This window comes from Magnolia sinica, chromosome 4 (assembly GCF_029962835.1).
Source record: "Magnolia sinica isolate HGM2019 chromosome 4, MsV1, whole genome shotgun sequence".
Lineage (NCBI taxonomy): Eukaryota > Viridiplantae > Streptophyta > Magnoliopsida > Magnoliales > Magnoliaceae > Magnolia > Magnolia sinica.
The window spans coordinates 107,838,523-107,866,064 of NC_080576.1; the positions used below are offsets into that span (position 1 = coordinate 107,838,523).

The window sequence follows — 27,542 nt, forward strand, 5'->3', positions numbered from 1 at the left end:
ACAAAACTTAAAAAATCAACCACATGCTTTAATGGTAGACGTCTCTCTCCTAACTTTTTCCTTTAGTGTGGCCCATTTGAATCACATGTTAGTTTATTTTTTTTAGCCCCATATCTAACTCACGGTTGCACATCTAATGGTTTGAGTGGATTTATTGTACACATCCCCCAATTTTTTTTTGGGTACTTCAATATGAGAAAGTTTAAACATTAAATTTAAGAGAGAGAAGCCACACCCAAAGGCCACCGTACATTTTGGCCTAAGACCCAAAAATCAGAATAATTCGTGATTCAGGTGAACCGGAAAGAGTTTCGAGGGTGGGCAATGGCATCATCTTGTAAGCAGTTTCCAATCATACGGTCCACTTGAATCACCACGGATGGCACTGATGCTTGGGTAAAGGGTAAAAATAGATTTTTCACACTCTTTTCGTACTAAAAATTGTGTATTTTATTGCATAGAAATTACTGACAAGTGTCTTTAAGTTGTCATTTGAATCAGGCCTAGGTGGGTCATGGACATGACATAATACCATGATCAAGGGCTGGTCTGTGATCGGATCCCATCACCTGGCTGGAAAATAATGCAGTTAGCTACACCCATCTGTTATTCAGAAAACGAAGGGATCCAGGTCAGGAGGTGTGGGCCCACTGAAACAGCATGGCCTTCTTATCTCAGGATTCAATTGAGATGTGGAAAATGATTTGTGGCCCACAAGAGCTACAGTCCTCATCCTGGCATGGGCCACCACTTGAAAAGTGAACAACCGATGGACGCTTGGCGTTTTTTGTGGCCTCGATTTTCATGATATTGTCATGTGAGCTCCATATATCCTTAATTCGTCAACGAATGTGATGGGCCCCACCAAAACACTTTGTTTGAATAAATGAAGGGACAGAAAATCATGTTCCTTTGGCCACATCCAAAGCACCTCCACAGAGAGAGGTTGAGAGACTTCAGGGGCCCACCACTAATAAAAGGCTAAGATCGTACAAGTAGCTGCGTATGTCTTCCGTTCTCTCTCCTTTTCATGATTATTGCTGACAAAGGCAGTGAGAAATGCGGGGCCCAGATTGACTTGGGAGATGAAAGGAAGAGGATTGCGTACTGACTAAACTATATGGGGCCCACTGTGATTTATGTATTTTATCCACTCCGTCCATCCATTTTACCAGATAATTTTAGGGAATGAGCCCAAAATTGAAGCATATCCAAAGCTCAAGTGGACCACACCAGAGTTCCGAGTCGAGTCAGTGATGGGGCTGGCATCCATGCATGGTCCACCACTTGAAACTAATCAGGCAGGGGACTCCACATACAAATCACTGATGAACCAGTAAAAAACCATTCTCTGAAAGCAATCTGAACTCTTTTCCTGTGACAAGCTGATCCTCTCCGCCCATGCCAAAAGAATGCAAAGCAGCAAGATACAGAGTTTATGGACTAAGATCATGGGAGGAGATCACCAGCGGCCCCCAGAGGCATGGCATGGAAGGAATCGGAGCATGGATTTGATCGGTCAAATAGTGAATGGGACAGAATAAACAATAAAAAAATCATACGGTTTAGACAATCCTAACCCTTCAATCCCGTTGCATTTGAATATCAATGACTCACATTCATCGGGAAAAAAGGCCCATCAATTAGATGGTTTGGATCATCATGCACATGCCGCACGTGTATGGTACCCAATCTGGAGCACGAAAATGCTTTTGTTATATTGAGTATCTACGATGGTTAGATATTAGGTGAGATGAAGCAACTACTCTAATAAAGGAACTTTCATTTAGACAAGGATCAGGGTCCCACTGAAAGATGTTGACCCATCAGATTGCGTGTGGGTTGCTTTGTAGGGGTAGCATTAAAGTCTTTCTTGAAAGGTAAGCTGTGAATAGGATGGAAACTGACTTGGGCCCACCTTGCCTACCAACCAACCATTCCTTCCACATATTCAGGCCCACGTGCGGCCCAGCGAGTGAAGCATCGTCAGTGCTCTAAGCTAGGCCGGTGTGGTAGCTGAAAAGATGAACGGTGAGATCTGTTTCCATCATGACAGAATAAGAGCAAGGTATTGTTTTCATTTGAAATTTAATACAATGGCATGAGATTTGCGAGCACAACTCTAGACATGGCTGGTATAGTTGATCTGGTGGGCCACCATTGACTCGACAATCTCAGACATCCAATCATCGTGTGAGTTCCAGATATTCGAATCCAGCTGGTTGCTCATTTAGTCCAAATAGTTGTGCCATGGACGGTACATGCATTGGCCCACCAGATCAATGGTCACAGTTTTCCCCAGATATGGGTCAATCATCACCAGATATTTGGTTTAAAAAATTAAGTAAAAATACAATAAAACTAGATAATAAAAAGAAAGGTCTTACATCCAACATGAGGATTCCATAGTAAAAAATAATCAGCCCTATCTACACATCAAGTGGACCACACAATAGATAAAACAATGTCTGCACATTGATAAATAGAAAAATACCAAGTTTGGCCCACTCTATGAATGTCCAGGTTTCTTGGTTTTTAAAATGTGTAAGTTCATTATAATCTTCCTTGGCACATGAGTGTTGTCAATGTGAGCCTCTGCCATGGCCATTGCAGGCTCTAGAGTTATAGGGTAAAAGAGGAAGGTTGATATCCAGTAGGCAACCAGTTCTAGAACTTTTGTCAAACTACCTATTAAAAAGCTGATGATAAAGATTAAGATGCTGATGGTGATACTCTACAAACTCCGACTAGACTGATGTTGATTATGATACTCTACTTGAGAGGATGACGGCAATTATGTTTTTAAAAAAAAAAAAAACAAACAAACAAACAAACAAACAGGTTACTTGATTGTAGAATTGCCAATCTACCATTTAAAAGCTGACCCCAAACCGTTAGGATAAAGATTAAGATGGTGATGATCCTCTACAACTCTGATTAGAATGATGATGATGATGATGATACACTAGTCATGAAGATGACACCAATTATGTAAAATTCAGGTTACTTGGTAGTAGAACTGCCAATCCACCAGCTGACCCAAATTGTTCGGATAAATATTAAAATGACAATAGTGATGGTGATGAACTTTGGCCAAGCTGATACATAATATGGTTTTTATTTCTGAAAAAAAAAAAAAAAAACTAATAGATATATAATAGCGCAACCATATGGACCACATTGGCCAAATGAATTGGACCACACATGTGGATCAATCAGATCACCATGCAGGTCCACCAAACTGTTGGACAGGTGGAACACACTCCTACAACATCACCAGGGCATCCATTGCTAGCAAAGGTCATGACAACAATCATCTCACATCAGAGTCACATAACAGTACAGTGGGACAGCATGTCTCCCATTCTGACAGAGAGATCGTGCCAGTTCCTTCTTCAACTACCTTATCAAGCGATGAAATAATATCAGAGTCGAAGCCGCCAATGACTAGAAGATCTTGTAGGCAGCAATTTGCACATTCAATGCCAACACACTCCAACTATGAGATCCACAATACAAATATCAAGGAGCAAACAAATTACATTCAGTATACTATTGTGACCCTGTATACCCTTTTACCACCAGTAGCTAAATTTAGCACCTGTTGAGTAACTCAAGTGCTCCCACCAAATTGAAATCCCCAACCCCCGCACCTTTATTTTTATTTTTTAATAACTTCCACATGTTGACCCTCTGTCTGATGCCACTATGAAGCCCAAAGCTGCTTCTCATGCCACCTCTTGAGAACGTTGATCAAAGAAAGGAAGATGAGAAAGAAGAGAGCAAGAGAAGAAAGACGGAAGAAGGAAATAACTTGATGAGAAAGAAGGAAATGTGTGCTCTAACCCTAACATCTTACTTCCTATTTATTAAGAAGCAAACCGTGTATGGACCCATTGAGCCTTATGATGTGGGTTGGGCCCAATATCCTACATATTCAACTATTTTTTACAACTTATTCAACTATGTACATAACTTATTCAACTAGGTACCGGAATATATTTCCTCAAATGCTCTTCCTCTAGTTGAAGCATATAATAAACCATCCTTGTGAACGTGGTAGAGACTTGGTACATATGTCAACTAATTGTGAACGTGGCAAAGGCTTGGTGAGTATTACAATCTATGGATGATGAATGAATACATGAAAATATTTGAAGAGAATATGCAGGCCAGCTCCTCCACCATTCCTTTGGCTTCTCTTACCACCTCAAGAAATGCTCTGGCTGTCGCTTCTAAATTGTTGCCTTTGGGTAATTAACTCAATCACCAACCATATAACAAGTACACCATCCCTCCTCGCAACTCTCCATATATAAGCTTCCTTTTCACCATCTGTAGGTGGGTTTTCTCCATAAAATACTTAACATGATGGCTCCATTGAACGTCTGAAAGCAAGATTGGTGGCAACAAGTTATACTAAAACGGCAAGCCTAAATTTTAAAGAAAAATTTTCATTGATGGCTAAGCTGAACTCCTCGGGGGTTAATTTTTGTCGCCACAAATAGATCTTTGTCATTATATCAGCTAGATGTTAAAAATGCTCTTTTGAATGGTGAGTTGACTAAAGAACTTTACATGGAGCAACCTCCTGTGTTTGTTGCTCAGGGGGAGAAGAAAGAGACAGTTTCTAAACTTAGTAAGGCCATCTAAGGTCTAAAGTAGTCTCCAAGGCATGGTTCGAGAAGTTTTATCCAGGTTCTGATGAAATTTGGCTTTCACAGATGTCACGTGGACCGTCTAATGTTCATGAAGCAGACATCCCAAGGAATGGTAACATTGGTTATCAACGTAGATGATATAATCATCACAGGAAATGATGAAAATGGTATAATTAAAAAAGTCAAGCAGCATAAAGGAACAATTCCAGGCAAAGGATCTTGAGTCCTAAGGTATTTCTCCTGCCGCTCGAGAAGATCTCCACTAGTTTATAGACTTAGCACCGGAGGGGTTATCAGAAAAACTGATAACTGTGCGTGTGCAATAAACCCAAGTACCATTAACATTGTCCAACATTGTCTTTCATGAGTGGACGACAGATATTGGAAATAAGACAGCCACTATGCCATGGAGAAACCTACGGATGGAATCATTATTGCTGCATGTCTCCTCTGGTCTACAAATAGTTGATATAATCACAACGGAAATGATCCTCCAGAGTCCTCCAATTTGTTGGTAGATGAATTATCGCTTCAATCCATCTTAAGGCCATTTAGGTCCACCACGCATCATGAATGGCATTATTAGACATAAGGGTAGTTAAATCACTGTACTTACACTAGAACCAAGATTAGTCGCTGCACCAATCTTCAGAGGTAGCAGATTTCTTCTTCTTCTTCTTCTTCTTCTTCTTTTTTTTCTTTTTTTTTTTGTAAAATAATCCAATTTAGGCAAACAAATACTTTTCACTTGATATTCCCAGATTCTTCTTGTTGCATTTTCAGAGATAAATAGGTGCATTCCCACCTTAGTATCTTCTTTCTTGCAGCCTAAGCCCTTGTAGCTTTCTACATCTTGCAATTTGCACTTCTTCAGCAAAATTTTCCTATTTAGTGATATAATATACAAGTGTCCAAGGAAGTGCACATGCATAGACGCAGAGAACTCTAATAATCTAACATCCACCAGTTTCAAAAAATTGTCTACCTTGCTTTGAAAAAGAAATTTCTAGATATTAAAGAACCCTGGTATTCGTCTAATTCTAAGTTATTTGGATGGTACACTGGGTTTTGGTAAACATGAAATCACCTGAAGGACTACCCAATGCAGCACATATAAAACTGGAAGGCTCAAGACCTCAGATCTCGTCGCAACATCCAGTCAATGCTACTCCAAAATGATTCATAGAGGGAAGCAGGGAAGTAATTCAAATATGAAAACACGTTGCTGTGCGGGCTAAATTGAGGAACCACTTGATGAAGTCAATCTCAATTAATGAAAAGAAAAAAAGAATTTATTTTTTTTTAAAAAAAAAAAAGAGGAATATTGTAAATAAAAAGCACATGATGATGCATCTAATGATAAAATGCATTTGCCTGTAAATGGGAGTGATCGATGTATGAGAATCAATTCAATGTATGAAAAAGCACAACACATTGCCATGCTTTATTCACATTGGTGAACTACAGAGAAACTGTGATGCTTTGAAGTACCAATATCACAGGGATATAAGATTTAAGAAACCAAACAACACCCACGCACATACCGGAAACAGCAAAGGCTTCATCTTGAAAGTCTTCATGAGGGCATTAACTTCAACACATGGAACCTGCAAATATAGGCAACAAATCCAAACAGCTTGTAAAATATGAACTGAGAAATAAAAATGGACAGGATAAAACCAATATCTAAGAAAATGTGCAGACAATCCTCTCAAATACTCTGAAGGAGCACCTTAGTTCTGGCATACCATATCGGTCACTGCTAAAACTAGTACATGTCGGCCGTTACAGGCCATTTCAAACAGATATACACAAGTGTTTAAAAAAAAAAAAAAAAAAAGATTTTTGCAACCCACGTGATATGCATAGTCCATCCAACGCATCTAAGAGGAAGATATAATCATCAGGTTTAGATGCCCAAACTATCAGACTGATCCAATCATCAAATTGACCACACCATGCAGAAAACTGACAACCACCCGAAAGATGCAAACTGCATGTGGGGCTCACCATTATGTGTTTATGGAACCCAATCCGTCCAAATGGCATGCCCCATGCATAAAATGGGAAGCCACAAAAATCAGACCAATAAAATCATCAAGTTGACCCCATCACTTGAATTGGGATTTTCTATGCATTTTTACATTGTTTCCTATGCTGCGGCCCACCTTAGCTCTGGATTGGCCTGAATTTTGGGGCACTTGGAGTGCAGATGACATGTGTACACCATCCAACCTGTCCAACAGGAAGATCCAATCATGATGATTTTGGATCAAGCCCCCTTTCTCTGGTCCACTCCAAGTGGGTCTCTCAAATCAAGCCAAATCAGAAGCAATAAAGACAAGTCTACGGCCTTCTTTCTTCTTCTTTTTTTGTCCTTTTTTTAAAGAATTAGATCTACAAGGTTTCTTTGTGGCTGACATCTAGGAAGCAAAAATTTATTGTAATGATTATGAAATTGAAGGGTTGATGTCTCTGTATTTGATTTATTTCAGTCTCGTTCCTAGAGAAGCCAACTCCATGGTAGCCTGTTTGGCCAAGGGAGGAGTCAAGGATTAAAACTCAGTTTTGGGCATCGTATCCTTCACCACCCATATGGGATCGTATCTTCCTGTACCAGGCTGTTTTGGGCCGATATATTGGTATCTTTCATGGGTGATACTGGTATGCACCGGCCGATGCTTTAAACCTTGGAAGGAGTGGATAGGGACTCCTGTATACCGGTGACACTTAACCATCATCTTAATGGGTAATGTATGGTTTTCCTTCTCTAATGTATTTGTATTGTTACTTATCACACGCATACGGGAAATGGTACTATGAGGTTGACCTCATGGAAGCTTCCCATGAGGTCAAGCTCTGTGGGCCCCACCCTGATCTGTGTTGGACATCCACACCGTGCATTTTGTGGGTCCCCTCTAGATCATAGGATATCCCAAAAATCAGCCACATTTGGAACTCAAGTGGACCATACCATCTGAAACCATGTGAAATTGTGCCTAAAACATCTAAAACCACTTGGTGGGGCCCACCTGAGTTTTTGATATGGCTGAAACTTAGTGTGAGTGTGTGACCCCTCATCCAAGTTGTACACACACAATGGAAGGGCTGGAAGTCTGAACCACATCTCAGTGGCCCTATAAACAATCGTGAAGGCTTCGATGGGTGGGTATTTATTCTCAACAGTTGTCTGTGGTGTGGCCCACCTAAGTCATTGATTGACCTGATTCTTAGGCATGTGACCCACCATGGAAGGGCGTGCACATGCGCGTGAGAGGCCACAGAACCCTATGCAGGTTTAATGATGTGCATACATTTGCAGTTGGATTCTGAATAAGATGAAAATACAAGAGAAGGGTCCCTCCCTGTATCTATTCTCAACAGTTGTCTGTGGTGTGGCCCACCTAAGTCATTGATTGACCTGATTCTTAGGCATGTGACCCACCATGGAAGGGCGTGCACATGCGCATAAGAGGCCGCAGAACCCTATGCAGGTTTAATGATGCGGACACAAGCGCATTCAAGGTATACCAACGAAGAAAGCGCCAACCACAAGTGCCGTCCTTGTGAATAGGCGACTATTGAGGAGCTGAAGACCTTTCACATGTGATTCGACATATAGAAGACCCCACTCAGGGAAGACACATGTGAAGGAAGATTGGAGAAAGAAGACCGAGCGCCCAAACTTTCCTGTACTCATATTATTTGCGCGTTTTTTACTTAGTTAGGGGTCTTTTAGTAATTTTATGTCTTTATTTGCTTATTCTAGAGGTATTTTAGTAATTTTATGTCTTTATTTGCTTATTTAAGTAGGCTAAAGCCCTAAACTCAAATTTTAACTATTGATTAATGAAAAGCAAACCCTTTGGCTGCCTCCTTCCTCTCTTCTTTCTAATGGTGCTTCTTCTCTTCCCTTAATCTTTTTCTTCTAATTTCTTCTTGTGCCCCTCCAACTTCTTCAAGGTAATAATTTTCTTCCTTCTATTTTCCAGTTTTGGCTAATCCTTATTCAATCAAAATCTTGAAAACCGATCTAAACCCTAAACCCCCAAATTCTCAAATCCCTAATCCGAGAAACTTCTTAGTTCTTCGGACTAGTGATCTTCATTGATCGATTGGGTGTAACCATGCAAGATCGGGAGGTCTCATCCCTCGCCGGATCCAACCTAAGTAGTAATTGAATTCCATAATCCATGGTTGTAGTGATAGCCCGCTCCATTGCATGTTTCCTTTATGATTTTCTCAGTTATGATGATTACTGTTAGAATTTTAGATCATTTATTCCTTTTATTTCCACTGTTTAATTATGTCCATGAGCATGCATCATAATTAGGGCTGTCCTGCGTCAAATTTGGTATCAGAGCCAAGTTTGCGTGGTTTTTGTCTAGATCGAGTTATCAAATTAGGGTTTTAATTTTTAAGTTTAACTTAGGAAAGTTCCAGGTTTAGAAAGTTTTCAATTTTAGAAACTTTCCAATTTTAGAAAGTTCCTAATCTGGAAAATTTCCAGATTTGAGTTGTTTCCTGTTTCAACTTAATTATGTCAGTTCATAGTAGTTTTGCATTCATCGCATTCATCTTGAAAGTCATAACACCTAGTAGTTTAGTTAAGTAGAGTTTGGTTCAAGTCTTCATTGTATGCTCACGAGAAGAGGTAGAGGTTTCAGACTTCAACCTACCATGAATAACGAGCAATTATCTGAGCAACTTGCTCAATTGATACAAAAGATAACCGCCCTAGAAGCAGGTCAAAGGCGTGAGTTTGCCCGCCTTAAGAACCAAATTACCACTACCATGACTAAGGTGGAGCAACTAGAGGCGTCCCAAAAGGAAAACCCCGCTGTAGGGGAAGATGCACACTCCCAAGTGGAAGGAATCATTGAAGAACGCGCTGCCACACGTGGTGGTAGTGAGGATAGAGATCGTGGTAACGGTCATGGTGTGGTGCGAGAGGCACGAGCCACATGTGGTCGTCAAGACCGCTATGATCCAGATGAGCGTGCGATGAAGAGTGTGAGAGTTGAGGCCCCGAGTTTTGATGGGCGCTTAGATCCCAAGGCGTTCCTTGATTGGGTTGCTGACATAGACCACAACTTTGAGTGGTATGGCATGTCGGAAAACCGTCAAATGCGGTTTGCTAAGATGAAGCTTGTGGGTCAAGTCAAGCTCTTCTGAACCAACACCGAGCGTAGGATAGAGAGAGTTGGTAGAGCCCCTATCACACATTGGTATGAGATGAAAGAACAGTTGAAGGAGAAGTACCTTCCTCTCTCATACCGTCAGAAGCTCCTTGACCAATGGCAATCCTTACGCCAAGGGTCAATGCCTACCGCTGACTACATCACTAAATTTGAAGAGTATGTGATGCGATGTGATATCCGAGAAGACCCTCTAGTAACGCTCTCGCGTTTCAAGACGGGCCTTTGTGCAGATCTTCAGCGCGAGCTGATTACTCGGCCCTTAACGAACTTAGATGAAGCATATCAAGTCGTGCAGGAGTTAGAGCAATATCTGAAGGCTCCTGTCATTCGTCGTTTTGAGTCCCGAGACTCCAGTGCTAGATCTAGTTTCCAAGGAACTAGACCTAATATTGGTAGTCAACCTAGGGCACAGGCGACCATTCCGCCTAGGCCTAGGGAGGACAAGGGCAAAGGGGTTCTTGGTGTTATGAGTGTGGCCAAGATCGCTTAAAACTGAAATTCACACCTCATCTAGACCCGTATAAAGTTTCTTGGGTTAACAAGACATCCCTACCTGTCACCCAGCAATGTCTAGTTCCCATCGAGCTTGGGTCATACAAAGAGTCCCTGTGGTGTGATGTTTTACCTATGGATGTGGGACATGTTATCCTAGGTAGACCGTGGCTATTCGATAATGATGTCACGATCTTTGGCCGTTCGAATGCGTGTACTTTTATGTATAATGGTAAAAAGATCAAACTTAATCCCATGCCACCTGAGAATATACTAGGGAAGAAGAAGGATGAAAAGGCAAGTGAGCCTAGAGAAATAGGAAAATCCAAACCTAAGTCTTTACATATAATCAGCGCAAGAGAGTTTGAAAAAGAGGCTAAGGAGGATTCTATGGTGTATGCCCTTGTGGCTAGAGAAATTACACCTGAGGTTCCATCAGAGTTGCCCCGTGAGGTGACCTCGGTCCTGAAGGAATACAGTGATGTATTTCCTGAAGACTTACCGAATAAGTTGCCACCTATGAGGGACATACAGCATGCCATTGATCCTGTCCCAGGATCTACTCTACCAAACCTTCCTCACTACAGGATGAACCCTGTAGCGCATGCAGAGTTGAAGAAGCAAGTTGATGAGCTTCTGCAAAAGGGTTTCATCCAAGAGAGTATGAGCCCATGTGTCGTGCCTGCATTGTTGACGCCAAAGAGAGACGGAACGTGGCGCATGTGTGTGGACAGCCGTGCCATAAACAAAATTACTATCAAGTATAAGTTCCCTATACCTAGACTTGATGATATGCTTGACATGATGGCTAGGTCCACTATATTCTCTAAGATAGACTTCAAGAGTGGATATCACCAAATCCGTATACGCCCATGAGATGAGTGGAAGACGGCGTTTAAGACGAAAGATGGGTTGTATGAGTGGTTGGTCATGCCCTTCGGCTTGACTAACGCACCCATTACTTTCATGCGGGTGATGACACAAGCTTTGAGGCCGTTCCTGGAAAAATTCCTAGGTCGTACTCTGACGATATTCTTATTTATAGTAATACTAAGGAATCACACCTTGAACATTTAAAGAAGGTCTGTAGTGTCCTTAGGAAGGAAAAGTTGTACGCTAATCTTAAGAAATGTGCATTCATGTCTAGCTAAGTTGTGTTCTTAGGATTATTGTGTCATCTGAAGGGATGCGCGCAGACCCTGAAAAAGTCAGGGCCATAGTTGAGTGCCCCAAACCAAAGAACATTCATGAGGTGCAAAGTTTTCACTGCCTAGCAACTTTTTATCGTCGGTTCATTAGGGGTTTTAGCACAATCATGGCTCCCATTACTGAGTGCATGAAAAAGGGAGAGTTCGTGTGGTCTAAAGCCGCCGTCAAGGCTTTTAAAGAAATTAAGGGCAAGATGGTGGAAGCTCCTGTCATGCGTCTACCTGACTTTTCTAAAGTCTTTGTAGTAGCGTGCAATGCGTCTGGTGTCGGTATAGGTGGAGTGTTGAGTCAAGAAGGACACCCAGTGGCCTATTTCAGTGAGAAACTGAATGAGGCAAAACAAAAATACTCAACTTACGACAAAGAATTTTATGCGGTAGTGCAATCCCTGAAACATTGGCTACACTACCTCCTACCGCAAGAATTCATTTTGTTTTCTGACCATGAGGCTTTGAGATATTTGCATTCTCAGAAGAAACTCAACCCAAAGCATGCCAAGTGGGTAGCGTTTCTTCAAGAATATTCGTTTGTTTTGAGACACAGGGCCGGGGTTGAAAACAAACCAGCGGATGCCCTTGGTAAGAGAGTGGCGTTGCTCAACTCCTTGAGTGTAGAGGTAGTCGGATTTGAGCAACTGAAAGATGAATACCCCATATGTCCTGATTTTGGGGGTACTTACGCGTCGCTCTCTAGTGACCAGCATATTATGGGTGAATATGTTCTTAAAGATGGCTTTCTTTTCAAGAGAGACAGACTTTGTAATCCCCGTATGTCCCTTCGTGAATTCCTCATCTAGGAGCTTCATTCAGGAGGGATAGCTGGCCATTTTGGTCGTGATAAGACCATTGCCCTCGTGGAAGATCGTTTCTATTGGCCAAGCCTCAAGCGAGACGTAGCCAAAGTTTTAGGGCAGTGTCGAACATGTCAGCTGGCAAAGCAAAGAAAGCAAAATACTGGGCTGTACACGCCATTGCCAGTGCCACATGCTCCGTGGCAGGACATTAGTATGGACTTCGTGCTCGGGCTTCCCAAGACTATAAAAAAGCACGATTCCGTTTTTGTCGTTGTGGACCATTTTTCTAAAATGGCGCATTTCCTCCCATGTTCGAAGACGTCAGATGCGTCTCATGTTGCTCGTCTCTTTTTTGATGGTGTGGTGCGTCTCCATGGGTTAGCTAAAACCATAGTGTCTGATCGTGATGTTCGATTTACTAGCTATTTTTGGAAGACACTGTGGCACATTATGGGAACTCGTTTGCAATTTTCTACTGTTTACCACCCACAAACAGATGGTCAAACTGAAGTGGTAAACCGTAGCCTTAGAAATCTTCTACGTTGTCTAGTGGGTGAACATGTTAAGACTTGGGACCTAATTTTACCAACTGCTGAACTTGCTTATAATGGGTCAGTTAATAGATCTACAAGGTCGAGTCCTTTTGAAATTGTAAGTGGTTATAACCTAGAATGCCCATAGATCTCTTACCTATGTCTGTTACCCAAAGGTCTTTTGAGTCAGCCGATGCATTCGCTCGCCATATTCATGATTTGCATACACATATTAGACAGCGGTTAAATAAGAGCAATGATGATTATAAAGTTTCAGCTGATTCTTATCGTAGAGTGCAAGAATTTCAAGAAGGAGACTGTAATGGTGCGAATAAGGCCAGAGCGATTCTCTCAAGGATCTGCAAAGAAATTACAAGCGCGTAGTGCTGGACCATTCAAGATATTACAAAAGGTTGGGTCCAACGCGTATCGGGTTGACCTTCCACCTGAAATGAGCATTAATCCAACTTTTAATGTGGAAGATCTAGTCCGTGCCCATACTCCCATTGTTGATACATCGTCCCTTTCATGGCCTTTTTCTGAGTTTGTTACCCACCCCCTCCTCCACCCATTACCCATAAAGAAACAATTGAGAAAACCTTGGATGACGAGATAGTATCCACGAGAGATGGGGGTTTCCAAAGGTATCTTGTCAAGTGGAAGAACAAACCATCGTCTGAATCTATGTGGCTGTCGGACGACGCATTGCAGGGTATTGATCCAGATCTACTCGAGCGCTACAAAAGTTTCAACTCGTCGAAGTCGAGTTTTTCTCACCCGAGGGGAATTGATGCGAACACAAGCGCATTCAAGGTGTACCAACGAAGAAAGCGCCAACCACAAGTGTCGTCCTTGTGGATAGGCGACTATTGAGGAGCTGAAGACCTTTCACATGTGATTGGACATATAGAAGACTCCACTCAAGAAAGACAAATGTGAAGGAAGATTGGAGAAAGAAGACCGAGCGCTCAAACTTTCCCGTACTCATGTTATTTGTGCGTTTTTGACTTAGTTAGGGGTCTTTTAATAATTTTATATCTTTATTTGTTTATTCCAGGGGTATTTTAGTAATTTTATGTCTTTATTTGCTTATTTAAGTGGGCTAAAGCCCTAAATTCGAATTTTAACTATTAATTAATGAAAAGCAAACCCTTTAATCGCCTCCTTCCTCTCTTCTCTCTAATGGTGCTTCTTCTCTTCCCTTAATCTTCTTCTTCTAATTTCTTCTTGTGCCCCTCCAACTTCTTCAAGATAATAATTTTCTTCCTTCTATTTTCCAGTTTTGACTAATCCTTCTTCGATCAAAATCTTGAGAACCTATCTAAACCCTAAACCCCCAAATTCTCAAATCCCTAATCCGAGAAACTTCTTGGTTCTTCGGACTAATGATCTTCATTGATCGATTGGGGGTGACCATGCAAGATCGGGAGGTCTCATCCCTCTTCGGATCCAACCTAAGTAGTAATTGAATTCCATAATCCATGGTTGTAGTGATGGCCCGCTCCATTGCATGTTTCCTTTATGATTTTCTCAGTTATGATGATTACTATTAGAATTTTAGATCATTTATTCATTTTATTTCCGCTGTTTAATTATGTCCATGAGCATGCATCATAATTAGGGCTGTCCTGCGTCATTTAATGATGTGCATACATTTGCAGTTGGATTCTGAATAAGATGAAAATACAAGAGAAGGGTCCCTCCCTCCCTCTCTCTCACACACACACACACACAAAGAAATCTTAAATGAAGAACTAGAGATGAAAAGCTGGAGGTTAGTAGAAAATACAAGAGAAGGGGCTTTCACAAGAAGATGACTGAGTCAACATTTGCAGTTGGATTCTAACTAAGTTGACATTTGCCGTTATAATTTATCGTACAATGCCAATTAGTTTAAAACAAGTGTAGGAAACAAATATCCCAAGTCCTATAAATTGTAAATAGCAAAGGCAAGGCAAGGCAGATTAGATGAAACTTTCCAATTATGATATAGGCCGCACTTGTATGGGTTCTAATTTGACAAGTTTGAAGGTTTGCAGTTGTCATCTGACTATGACGGCCTGGCATCGACTTCTCCAAAAAATAAAAAATAATAATAAAAAAGGGGGAAAAAAAAAAAGAAAGAGAGAGATGGCCAAGCATGATATGGGTCATACCAGTACGCATCAAACCAAATTCATCTGTGGTGCCATGAGTTCCGCATGACCCATCATAAGCATATTTCATGATTTCTAATTTCACTATATTGCCAGGTTCACTACCGATGTGCATATAACATTTTCCAAAGCCCTATATTCAGCAAAAAAAACTTTCAAAAAAGAAAAGAAAAGAAAAGAAGAGGACCTGACACATCAGATGAAACTCTCCATCCTCCGGGTTTAAACCAAAATCACCGGAAGCTTCTAGAGGAGCATCACCAAACCAGCCACTTGCATTGTGCAAGAATAACCTTTGACCACGAAAACATAAACTTGCTGTCATGTCCTGCATCAAATTAATATATCAATCCTCCCAAAAGTGGCTGTTACAGTAATTTTTCAAGCTCGATGTTTTTCCATGGAGAGAAGAATGTGAAACTTTATTAAAGAAAAAATATTGAAGTCAATATAATATAGCATTGCATGAAAGTGAAAACCCCAACTTGAAAAATCACTGTTACGATGATATTTGAAGCATTTTTATGAATAATGGTATTTAAAAAAAAAAAAAAAGAATCATGGGGCACAATTGTGTTGTTGCATGTAAGTGGTGTTCACTAAACATGGATGGGTGGGCTCCTTGCTATTTTGAACAGAAAACGCTCAAGCATGACCCTTCATTTGTATGTGAATCATGCTCTACACTGTACGCCAGCAACTATACTCCATGAACCTACCTGCCCGCTCGCCCTTTTAGGTGCATGTATAATAGTTCATCTGGGGGTTAGTATTGGCAATGTTTTAAGTATCGACGATATCGGCCGTTATATCCCACGATAAATCTTGTATCCCACCTGTGCAATACAAAACGCACAAGTAGTGGGATATATCTCACACGTTTGATCCGATGAGCATTTTCAATTTTCAATCATTTTTTTTCCATAAATCATGTTAAATTAGTGTCAAATTGTTACAATTGGGAGCTTTGATTTCAAGATTTGGAGGAGATGGGCCAAGTTGCGGAAAATTGAAAAAAAAAAAAAAAAAATTCCCAATTTCTCATAAATCAGTTGCAATCTGTGTCCAAACGTAAAATCAAACATGTATGTAAGCTGATCTAGTTATTCTTCGTTTACTTTTGAATGTATTGCCTGTGTTTCCACACGTCTTCTTACATTTATAAATTATATTAATAGACTTATGTGTATTGATGTCTTTTTTAACAATCACTGAAGTTTAACTGAAAAATTCGACCAATTCCCCATGTTTCCAACAACAATGATACATTACGCGATACAACCGATATATCCCATGTAATAACCGATACGTATCCGTATCCCAAGGGTGCGATACGTAACATGATACCGATTTTTCGAACACTGAGTACTGGGTGGGAGATGGGCTGGGGAGAGTAGCAGATAGCATAACTTTTTCCAAATAACCTTTTAAAGGCTTAGCATGAATTATTGGGAGAAGGCAACTGGAAACTTGATTAGGTCAGATCTTGAATCGTTATTATATCATCAAACTATCCTTTGGTTAAGGATACAGTCTACATCTATCCAAGGATCATCTATTTTTTTAATGGATAATGATAATTTTATTAAAATGAGAAAAAAAAAAAAAAAAAGGCAACTAAAACAGCAAAGAATTTCCAATACAACTAGAGCTCTGCTGCCTCCCTTCTTTCGCAAGGGACAAAAGTTGACTGGTTGGCAACTTTTGGGACTAAGAATAGAGAATCATTTGCCATGGAATCATCTATTTAGGATAGCATACCCTGCTTCACATCTCATCAATCTACTTCGGACCCTAAAATGGCATATTGTATGCCATGGGCCCAATGATTCAAAAGAATTTTGGTTGTTAAGGTCCATCCATTAGTTGAGGAAACAATCCAAAAATTTATTCTGTAAACAGTGGAAGTTGCTTGCAGCCTTTAACTGTAAGTATTTGACGTAGGAGCCGTATATGTCTGTGTAACTAGCTCCATGTTGCTGTTCATTCTCATCTAGTGCTTTCAAGTACTAAAGTTGTTTCACCATCTATGGGCTAAAAGCTTACCAATACCTATTTTGGTGGAGGAATGCAGCATGAGTTTTTGAAAATCGAATAGTCCACAATAATGTGAATGCCCAGTTAGCACTACAAGAAATGGTATGTAGAATCAAATTTCACAGTTTGGATCAACAATTAAGGCTCTACCATATATTGTGATTTGTGAGTTTTTGATGAACATGGGCATAGGTGTCAGTGTCAAAATTTTATAGTGAATTACATAAAGAAAGCCCCCAAAAAATGTGACGATGAACGAGCGGCAGGAGAACAACGAGACGAGCGGCAAGAGGACGACGATGAACGAGACGAGAGGCATGAGGACAAACCCATACTTCTGGAAGAATGCAGAAATCCCAAAGGAAACGGGGTTTCAAAGGAGAACAGAACAGGCGATCGTGAAGATCAAACCAGAGACGACCAAGATTCAAGCGAATGGAAAAAAGTTACAAGGAGAAAGGGAAAGGAGCACAACAACAAACTGGCAAGGAAGACGGCATCATACCCTACTCTCTTCATTAGAGGATACCCATAGGGATGGCTCCCTATAAACATTTCCAGAATTTTTGGTCGAGCAGGAGCAGTAATGGAGGTTATAATGCCAAGGGATCGGCATAGTGGGCTTTAAAGAGGTTTTGCTTTGGTGAGAATGAGCTTGGAAGAAGAATTGGCTAGAGCAGTCTATATGTTACACGGTGAGAGCTTCGGCGGAGTACCCATGCTTGTTCAGAGGGCGAGGTTTGGCCCGGATCAACGTTCCTCGAAAGGGAATCTCCTTAACTCAGAGGCCGGGAAGGTTCCCAACATCGCCCACTCCCAGAGTCTCCAATCTGTCGGATACTCTTTCAAAAACGCACTCTTAAATTCAAAAGAATTTCTGAAGATTAACCAGGATAAAACCCCCTCAATCTCCCTCAACACCGTCAAAGAAAAGAAGAAAGAGTACCCCAAGGAAGACTCGAGCGATAGTGGAACTGACGTTGTAATACGCATCAATTAAGAAACTTTCAATCGCACTAGAATCGAGCTCTCGGAAACGGTGGTGGCGATTACCAAAGATGGAGCTTCCATTCCTCAAGTTAAAAAATGGATTGAGGAATGTTGCGGCTTTCAACCCGCCAACTACAACATTAAACCCATTGGTTACAATGAACTTTCGATTAAGGTGTGTCCGGGTCTTAATCCAAACATGTTAATCATGGCGGGAGTTCTTCACAACAACGGCCCAGTCGCCAAAGTTCTGAGATGGGAAGAGTTCTCCATTATCGGGACGGAAGACGTTTGGTGTCTCATTTGGGGAATTCCAATGGAGTTCTGGTATGATGAATTCTTCATCAAGACAGCAGCCATCCTCGGATCTTTCAAAGAACTAGACCTCAAAACCAAGCTAGGCGAAGAGTTATCAGTCATCAGAGTTTGAGTTAGAAGAAAGAAGGGAACCCCTTTGCCACCTCTCATCAAGGTCCATGCAGATAACAGAGTAATCCATCTCCCGGTGCAAAGGGAGGAGATTAACGGCAAAACTCCCAGGTAGGGAGATTTCTGGCGCACCAGGGAACTTCCACCGACTTCGTTGCCTCCAGAGGCAGAGAATAGGGCAGACGAAGGTGCACAATTTCAATGCTCTCGCGGACCACAACTTCCATCTCCCTACATGCCAGCTACTTCTCTAGGCAAGCGTGCCTCGCTTCAATCCAAGTAAGCGACACGCGTCCTCCCCGCAGAAGACCCTTCAGCTCATCTCGTGATCATCGCTTCTCGAGACGCGCAGTCGCATTCATGTAGGTTGGGGATCGACCCACGTCAGCTCCTCTTGGCGCAAATCTCAAGAGCGCCAGATCAAAGCCTCATCACCATCTTGCCACGCAACCGAAAAAGAGCCGATTTGTGACACGTTAGCCAGCTTACCTTCCCGATATCCACTTTTAGGTCAAGTCCCGATAATATCCCGGGTTCGGAGTCGGGTCCTGTGGATATCCGGGACTTTACTTCTGAACCCCCTCTCGATTGCAACATAGTTACGACTGAAAAGGAGCCCATCAGACCTCTCACTCTCTCCTCTTTAGCTGGTGAAACCCACATCTCCGACCCTCCAAAGATCCCATGGCAACCCCCTTCTCTGATGCATCCCAAACATCACGACACTCAGAGTGCTCTCCAGCTCAAAGATTCTCAACCTGGCTCCTCCATCAGAGAATCAGACGAAGAAGACCCTCTTTCCCTCTCCTCCGACTCGCAATCCTCACCCTCCTCTCCCCCCTCCCTCCCCTACTCCCCTCCGAGAATGGTCCAACCTTGGTCCAATCACCCTCTTTCAAGAAGGATCCAAGAGCGACATCATCGAAGCTGAACCTTTACAGATGCGCTCTGTTTGCTCTTATGCTCAGGAGGAAGCCCTCGAAACAAAGACCGCTGAAGATATCATCAGATCTAAGCTGATTCCTAAATACAGCAAAAGAAATGGATTAGAGACGCCATCGGACATGTGGGCCGATCGTTGGGTTTATCATTCGGGGACCATCCAGAAGACTACATAGCTCTATTCCAATGTATAGAGAACAGAGGCCGTCCTCTCCCAGCGCTCAAAACCCTGACGAAATCTCTTCCCAGGTCTATCAGCAACTCCAACGATTAGCTTCCAACGCTGGCCACGCATCATCCTCTTATGCAACCTCTGGAAGGCAGGGTACCCGAGGAAGTTCGGTTCCCCAATGAGAATCATCTCCTGGAACGTGAGAGGAGTGGGCTCAAAGCAGAAAAGAAGAATGATCAAAGAATCAGTGGGGAGGAGAAATCCTGACGTCTTTTGTTTCCAAGAAACAAAGGTTCCTCTTTTCAAAGATGATCTGATGGCCTCCCTGTGGAAGGCTAAAGATGCAAAATGGGTCTCGCTCAACGCTTCGGGCTCGACGGGAGGCATTCTGATTGCTTGGAAATCGTTTGAGTGGGATCTATTCGGTCTTTGTAATTCTCCAAAATAAATCGGCTAATTTCCAATGCCTCATATCTACGGTTTACGACCCTTCCCTTGATGCCAGAAGGTCAGAATTTTGGAACGAGCTATCGGCTTCAAGGCAATCCTTCTCTGGCCCCTGTTGTATCGTCGGTGATTTCAACATCACCAGATAACCGGAAGAACACTCTCGGAGCAAAAATCGTCCACAGCCATGGGAGAATTCTCGGACTGGATCGAAATGCAGGAGTTAGTCGATCTTCCTCTTCTTGGAGCTAAATTCACTTGGACTAATGGGAGACTGAATCCCATCCTCCAGACTTGACAGATTCCTGATTTCGCTTGAATGGTTGGAAGCTTTCCCTTTCGTCTCTTAGTTAGCTCTCCCAAGAACTACTTCCGATCATTGCCCCCTTATGCTATCGAACGAAGTCAACGACTGGGGCCCTAAACCATTCAGATTCGACCCCTCTTGGGTATTGATCGAAGGGTTCAACAAACTAATTTCCGATTGGTGGTTGTCCTTTCAGGTAGAAGGCTTTGCTGGCCACAGACTGATGGCAAAACTCCATCTCCTCAAAAATAATCTCAATCAATGGAAGAAGTCAGTTCTCAGCAAAAGAAAAGCTGAAATGGACTCCATTCTATCAGAGCTTCAAAAGATCGATGCTGACACAGAAGTTTTGCCGATGTCCACAAAGGTTCTGGGCCGGAGAATTCAACTCATCCAACTCATTTCTGCTAGAGCCCTGGAAGACGAAATCTCTTGGAAGCAAAAATCTAGAGCCAAGTGGATCAGGGAGGGAGACAAAAACACCAAGTATTTTCACAACATTGCAAGCATGCACGCCAGATCCAACAAAATCAGCAGCACCATAGTTAATGAGGAGTGTATTGAAGATAAAGATCAGATAGCAACTCAGGCAATCCAACACTTTGCTTCTCCTCTCAGCTGAAGACTGGAATAGGACGTGTTTAGACCTCCTCCAAGTGGACAGAATCGATGTTAATGAAGCCTCTCTTCTCGAATCCCACTTCTCAGAGGACAAAGTGAAGAAGGCCATTGACTCGCTTCGGGGAGATAAATCTCCTGGTCCTAACGGCTTCCCCATTTCTTTCTTCCAAACCTTTTGGGACGTCATCAAACCTGATGTTATGGCCTTCTTTATAGAATTTCATAACAGAGGGAGACTCTCTCCTGGTCTCGGTGCAACCTTCATCTCTCTCATCCCAAAAGTGGCGGGGTCTCGGTTGAAGAAAGTCATCGTCAAGATTATCTCAGCTAATCAAAGCGTGTTTATTCCAGGGAGACAGATCGTGGATTGTGCCCTCATCGCCAATGAATGTCTCCACTCCAGCCACAAATCGGGCCTAAAAGGCATATTCTGCAACCTCGACATCGAAAAAGCTTACAACCACGTCGATTGGAAGTTCCTTCTATACATGCTAGACCGGATGGGTTTTGGCCATAAATGGAGAGGATGGATGAGCGAATGCATTGGCTCTACCCACTTCTCCATTCTGCTCAACGAAACTCCTAAAGGATTCTTCAAAAGCTCCAGAGGTCTGCGTCAAGGTGACCCTTTATCCCCTTTCCTCTTTCTTATTATGGGAGAGGCTTTATCTCGTATGCTTCATAAGGGTCAACAAGAGGGTATTCTTCATGGTATTTCAATCCCAAGTATGCCCAATCCAATCTCTCACGTCCAATTTACCGATGACATTCTCATTTTTTCGGAAGGATCCTCTGACAAGATTGATAATCTTCGCACAACTATCCAGTGTTTTGAAGCCGTTTCAGGGCTAAGGGTCAACCTAGCCAAATCGAAAATGTATGGGGTTAACATGGAAGCAGAAGAACTTGCCAGGTATGCTTCGTCCTTCCATTGCTCTTCGGCCTCCTTCCCAACATCTTTCGTGGGCCTTCCTTTATGTCTTGGTCTGCCTCCAAAGACTCTTTGGACCAAGATCTATATCAGGTTCGAGAAACTGCTCGCTAGGTGGAAGTGTCGGTATCTCTCCCTGGGAGGTCGTCTCACGCTTATTAAGGCTGCGCTCTCCAACTTACCTGTTTATTTTATGTCTGTATTTAGATGTCCAATATCAGTCTTGGCATCTATCGAGAAGTTGAGACGCGACTTTCTGTGGTATGGCAAGGAAGACAAGAAGAAATTCCACCTCCTCGACTATAATGAGGTGTGCACTCGATTCCAGGAAGGTGGAGTAGGGGTCAAGAATCTTAGGATTATGAATTAGGCCTTGCTCGACAAATGGACTTGGAGGTTAGGGTCCGAAAAAGGCTCCCTATGGAGCACCCTCATCAAAAGCAAATACGATTGTTCTTCAGGTGGGTGGTGGACAAAAGAGACTGCCTATTACAAAGCTTCTTACGTTTGGAAAGGCATCCTCCGCATGAAAAAGAAAGCGCTTTCAGGTTTGGGCTATGAGATTGGTAAGGGAAACAACATCCGTTTTTGGGAAGATATTTGGATCGACGATATCCCCCTAAAATATCGTTTTCCAAATATTTACATTCTTGCTTCCAACAAGGCTACCTCTATCGTTGATTGTTTCTCCGCATCGACCAACAAGGTGAAATGGGCTGTCAATTACAGAAGGAATCTCCAGGACTGGGAAATTGACGAGTACACAGACCTTATTCAAGGCATCTATAAGGCCATGCCTAATCAGCAATCCGAAGACAACCTTATCTGGAGATGGGAAAAATCCGGGAAATTTTCAGTTAAATCGCTTTATTCCCATCTTCTTCTCAGCAATTCTGATCCTTCAACAAGCATCTCGACCCCTTTCATCTGGAAGTATTCGGCCCCTCCAAAGATTGTGTGTTTTGGTTGGTTGGCAGGGAAGAATAAGATTTTGACTGTGGATAATCTGAAAAAAAGAGGAATGCAGATAGTTAATATCTGCTTATGCTGCATGAGGAACGAAGCATCGGCGGACCACCTCCTCATTCACTACCCCTTCAACATTAAAATCTGGTCAAATTTTTGTCTTCGTTTTAACATTAGCTGGTGCTTCCCGAGCTCTATTGACTCTCTTCTTCCAGCTTGGCATGGGGTCAACATAGATAAGAAAAGAAAGCGCATTTAGAGAATGGCAATCCTTGCTATCTGGTGGTCTGTTTGAGTAGAGAGAAATAGTAGATGCTTCAAGAACATCTCAAGTTCAGCGGATTCCATTTCCTCTAAGACAAAGGGTCTGATCTTTGAATGGGCTGTCAATGTTCCTTTTTTGAAGGATTCTGACCTTCGTTTTTTGGGAGTCTAGGTGAGTTTGCTTTCTCAGCAAACTCCCTCTCCTCTTTGTATTTCTTTTTCTCTTAATATCAATCGTTATCTTTCAAAAAAAAAATGGATGTATTAAAAAAAAAACAAGTCTCTAGAGGTGTAAACTATGTAACTCCAATGGATCCAAACAATCAACTTTCTGACAATCAAGGTGAACCATTTGCAGACCAAGAGAAATGCATAAGACTACTTGGAAGGCTTATTTATTTGACCGATACTCGATCAGATATCTTGTTTGTAGGGTGAGTGGGTTCATGCATCAACCGAAGGTCCAACATTGCGAAGCCATCATCTGTATCTGAAAAAAACTCCCAAGCAAAATCTTCTCCACAAATCTCATGGGCACCTCAAAATCGAGTCCTATGCAGATGCTAATTGGGCACACTCCATTACAGATAGGAAGTTCACGTCTGGATACAGTACCTTCGTTAGAGGAAACTTAGTGACCTAGAAAAGTAAGAAACAAACAATTGTTACTAGGCCAAGCGCCAAAGCAGAATACAAGGCCATGGGTTGTGCCTTTTGTGAGCGATTATGGATAAAATTGCTTCTCCAAGAACTTCAACTCTTTAATGAAGAACCAACAATTTTATATTGTGATAATCAAGCAGCATCGTACATAGAAAACAATCCGGTTTTCCATGAACGAACAAAGCACATAGAAGTAGATAGCCACTTCATCATAGAAAAGATAGCATTTAAAAAACTTTCACCCACTCAATGTTGTCAAAAGCAATCGCATAATCAATTATGCGATCGCATAATGACATCCATATGGCATATGCGATGGTTGCATATGCCAGATGGATAGTATATGATCGCATATCGCATAAAGTGATCGCATATGCGATTATGTGTGGCACGCATAATCGCATACTTTCCTGTCCTTTTTTAAATTTCAAAAAAAGAAAAAGAAAAGTTGTGCAATTGCATAATCAACAAGCATAAACAATAGCACATGATCACTTATACCATTTGACAACATTGCACCCACTACATCCCATCAAAGACCCAATTAGTCGACATATTGATTAAGCATCTGTCACATTTACAAGAATTGTTTACTAGTAACAAGCTGGGCATGTTTGAAATATATGCTCCAGCTTGAGGAGGAGTGTTGAAGGAAACATATTTTAATACCTAGTTGAATAAGTTATGTACGAAGTTGAATAAGCTGTAAGAAACAGTTAAATATATATGTATTGGGTCCGGCCATATTATAAGGCTTAATGGGCCCAGACACGGTTTGTACACGGTAAATAGGGAGTAAGATGTTAAGGTTAGAGCTCTCTCTCTCTCTCTCTCTCTCTCTCTCTCTCTCTCTCTCTCTCTCCTCCTCCTCCTCCTCCTCCTCCTCCTCCTCCTCCTTCCTTTGATCAACAGCCTCGAGATGTTTACAATGTCATTGGATCCTCTAGCTACCAATACTTTAGATGACTGAATACGGAGAATAATGTGTGCTAAAGATCTTTACTGCAACGGAAGCTTTTAAATTTAGAATTCTGGTGTTGCTTACATTATGGACTGAATGCAAATGCATCAAATTTGCATCATGCAAGCTCTCATCTTCATCAAATCATGAGCTCCCATTTTTGTATTAGAGGCAAATGACTCTCTAGTCTTGAAGCAAATATTTACATGGCATGCTTCATGCTCCCTAGATGAATGTAGCTTGACCGAGACCCAATTCATTGTCTGGTTTCCTCAAATATAATCTACGAAGATTTGAATAGACTTGTACTGATTCTCCAAATACATCAAATTGATCAACTCATCAGACAGACCACAACTGTACAAGTAAATAGACAACTACCACTAAGAAATATCTGGTTGCATTCCCAGGACAGAGTATTCAACATGTCTAAAATTCTCAGGTGCTTGGCCATCCAAGGGAAGTCATATCCTCTTGTGACTTCACACTTATTGCATTCCAAGCTCTTGTACGTTTGTACTATACCAAGATTGCTCAATAAATGGACCAAAGAGAAAAGGGAAAACTGGAGAATAAGATGGAGAAGCAGTTTTACATATAGTCATAACAGTATAGCACAGAGAAACCAACAGCACAGTTTAAGGCCCTTAGCAACACTAATTCTTCTAAGCCCTTAAACCAAAGAACAGTTTCAACTTCATAAGATCATGTGACAAAGTCCAAGAAGACTAGTTCTATTTCCTTCTTTTTTCTTCTTCTTCTTCCCTTTTTTTTTTTTTTTGAATGATGAGCAATGAAGCCATATAACAAAAGATCGAAACAAACGAGCAGCCACATATGTGATAACACTCAAACATATTACAGAAAATAATAAGTATCGAGATCCACCCAACGTTTCATCTCACAACGGCCCACAACATTCACAATTAAAATCTCTACATATCAAATAAAGAAACCATATAAAAACAAGAATGTAGACATAAATGTAACACCATATCTAAACATAAAAGCACATTGCTCCAATAAGAATATCCTAAGAAAAAGCAAAAAGCTTACATACGCTGTACTTCTCTCACATATAATCTAAATGCATTTGGAGGATCTGAAAAATCACTATACAGCGAAAACCACCACAGCACAAAAAGAAGAAAAAGAAAATCTATCAACCAATCATTTCGAGACCAAGAGAATCTCTGGCTTCTTCGGCTTGCTTGGCGTGTTCGGATTCGACGCAGAGTTGGCCGCTGCAGCCTCCTTCGCCAATGCCCGTGCCCTCTTATCGAGCTGGATCAGACTCCGTGTGGCCAAAATTGCCTGTGGGATTAGATCGTGCAACGCCCGAGCATACAAACATCGTACCGCCACCGATGCTGCGTCCCTCACCTCCTGCGGATTCAGCGGGGCCAAAAGGCAGTGCCCAAGATTTCTCAGCATCACCTGGAATAACTCCCATGGGAGTGGAATTCTGGAACCTCTCAAAGAAGCCCCATTTTCTGTGCAATGCCCATTGGCTCTCTTGGGGCTGCATTCTACAATCCCCAGCCTGCCCATCTCCTCCCCAACACTCTCAATTTCGTCCCCGTCTCCTGAAATCCTAATCTCCATAAAGGAATTGCTATTTCCATCTTTCCCATCCAAGCTAGCACTGTCTAATTCGTCCGGGCAAGAGCAATCCTGCCCTGCCCACGCAGCGGCAAACTCGCACAAGTCAATCTTGGACCGGCTCGGCATAAGGGAGATCTTCTTATGGTAGCAATCGAGCGCGACAGCGACAATGCAAGCGCGCTTGGTCGACTTGATGGCGCTCTGGGGTTCAAGAGGGGCAGAGAGGACACCGACGGACGGCTGGGATTGGAAGGGAGGGGGCTTGTTGCGGGGTGAGTGGTAGAGGGAGGGGTAGGAGAGGTCGGGGACGGAGATGAGGACGGGCTTCCCGGCACGGGCCTTCGTCTCGGAGGCGTAGAGTGAGAGAAGGACGGCCTCGAAGCCGGCGAGGGACGGAGCTGCAGGGCCGGCGGAGACGACGCGGGAGAGGTAGATGCCGGAGAGGAGGGGGATGAAGGAGAGGACGATGAGGCAGAGATCGGGATCGGAGGAGAGGAAGGTATCGTAGAGCCAGTGGCAGAGAGGGTCGTCGCCGGAGCCGGAGTAGGGGGCGGAAAGGGCGGCGGAGATAGAGAGGGAGGCGTCGGGAGATTCGAGGAGGGAGCGGGCCGGGCGATCGGAGTCTGCGAGGGCGGAAAGGATGGACGATGAGGATGGAGGAAGGATGGATGAGAGCGCCTGGATTCGTGACCGGGCTTTGGAGATGGATTCCCACCAAGATTGCATGGGATTGTTGCTGTTGTTGCTGCTGTTAGGGTTTTCATTGTTGTTGTTGGGGTTTTCGTTGTGGTTGTGGTTATTGGGGTTGGAGGAGGAAGAGGATGAAGATGAGGGGGAGATGATGGTGGGGCGGGAGAGTTGGATCTCCATCGTGGCCGTTGATTCTTTCATCGATGTCTACTCCGTCTCTGTCTCTCTCTCTCTCTCTCTCGATCTGCCGATCAAGAACGAGAAGGACTCGTTTGGACTTTTGGAGAGGAAAGGGGGATTTTTACCCTCCCTGATCCGGACGCGGATTAGATACTGACAGGTTGGGTAGCGAGTCGGCTGTCACCCCTCACTGCGATGTATGTGTATACACACCGCCATCCATCTTGTGATGTCACTTAAGGGGGTGAGCCAAAAATTCAGGCGGATAAAAATCTATAGTGGACCCCACCAC

At 42.5% G+C, this 27,542-nt stretch overlaps 1 protein-coding gene across 4 annotated transcripts; it reads right to left on the minus strand.

The window, feature by feature from the left end:
- Positions 1-1,694: 1,694 nt before the first annotated feature.
- Positions 1,695-27,369, minus strand: LOC131243712 (uncharacterized). Of its 4 annotated transcripts, none has more exons than XM_058243234.1 (4): positions 25,943-27,369; positions 15,233-15,373; positions 6,206-6,268; positions 1,695-2,016 (listed from the first exon to the last, which is right to left on the minus strand). In XM_058243234.1, exon 1 carries the CDS (start codon positions 27,269-27,271, stop codon positions 25,946-25,948), a length of 1,326 nt encoding a protein of 441 aa, XP_058099217.1. In that variant the 5' UTR covers positions 27,272-27,369; the 3' UTR covers positions 1,695-2,016; positions 6,206-6,268; positions 15,233-15,373; positions 25,943-25,945. The 4 variants fall into 4 exon arrangements, with proteins under 4 accessions (XP_058099217.1, XP_058099218.1, XP_058099216.1 ...); XM_058243235.1 differs by having other exon boundaries at positions 1,695-2,038; XM_058243233.1 differs by lacking the exon at positions 1,695-2,016 and having other exon boundaries at positions 6,010-6,268; positions 15,233-15,363.
- Positions 27,370-27,542: the final 173 nt, after the last annotated feature.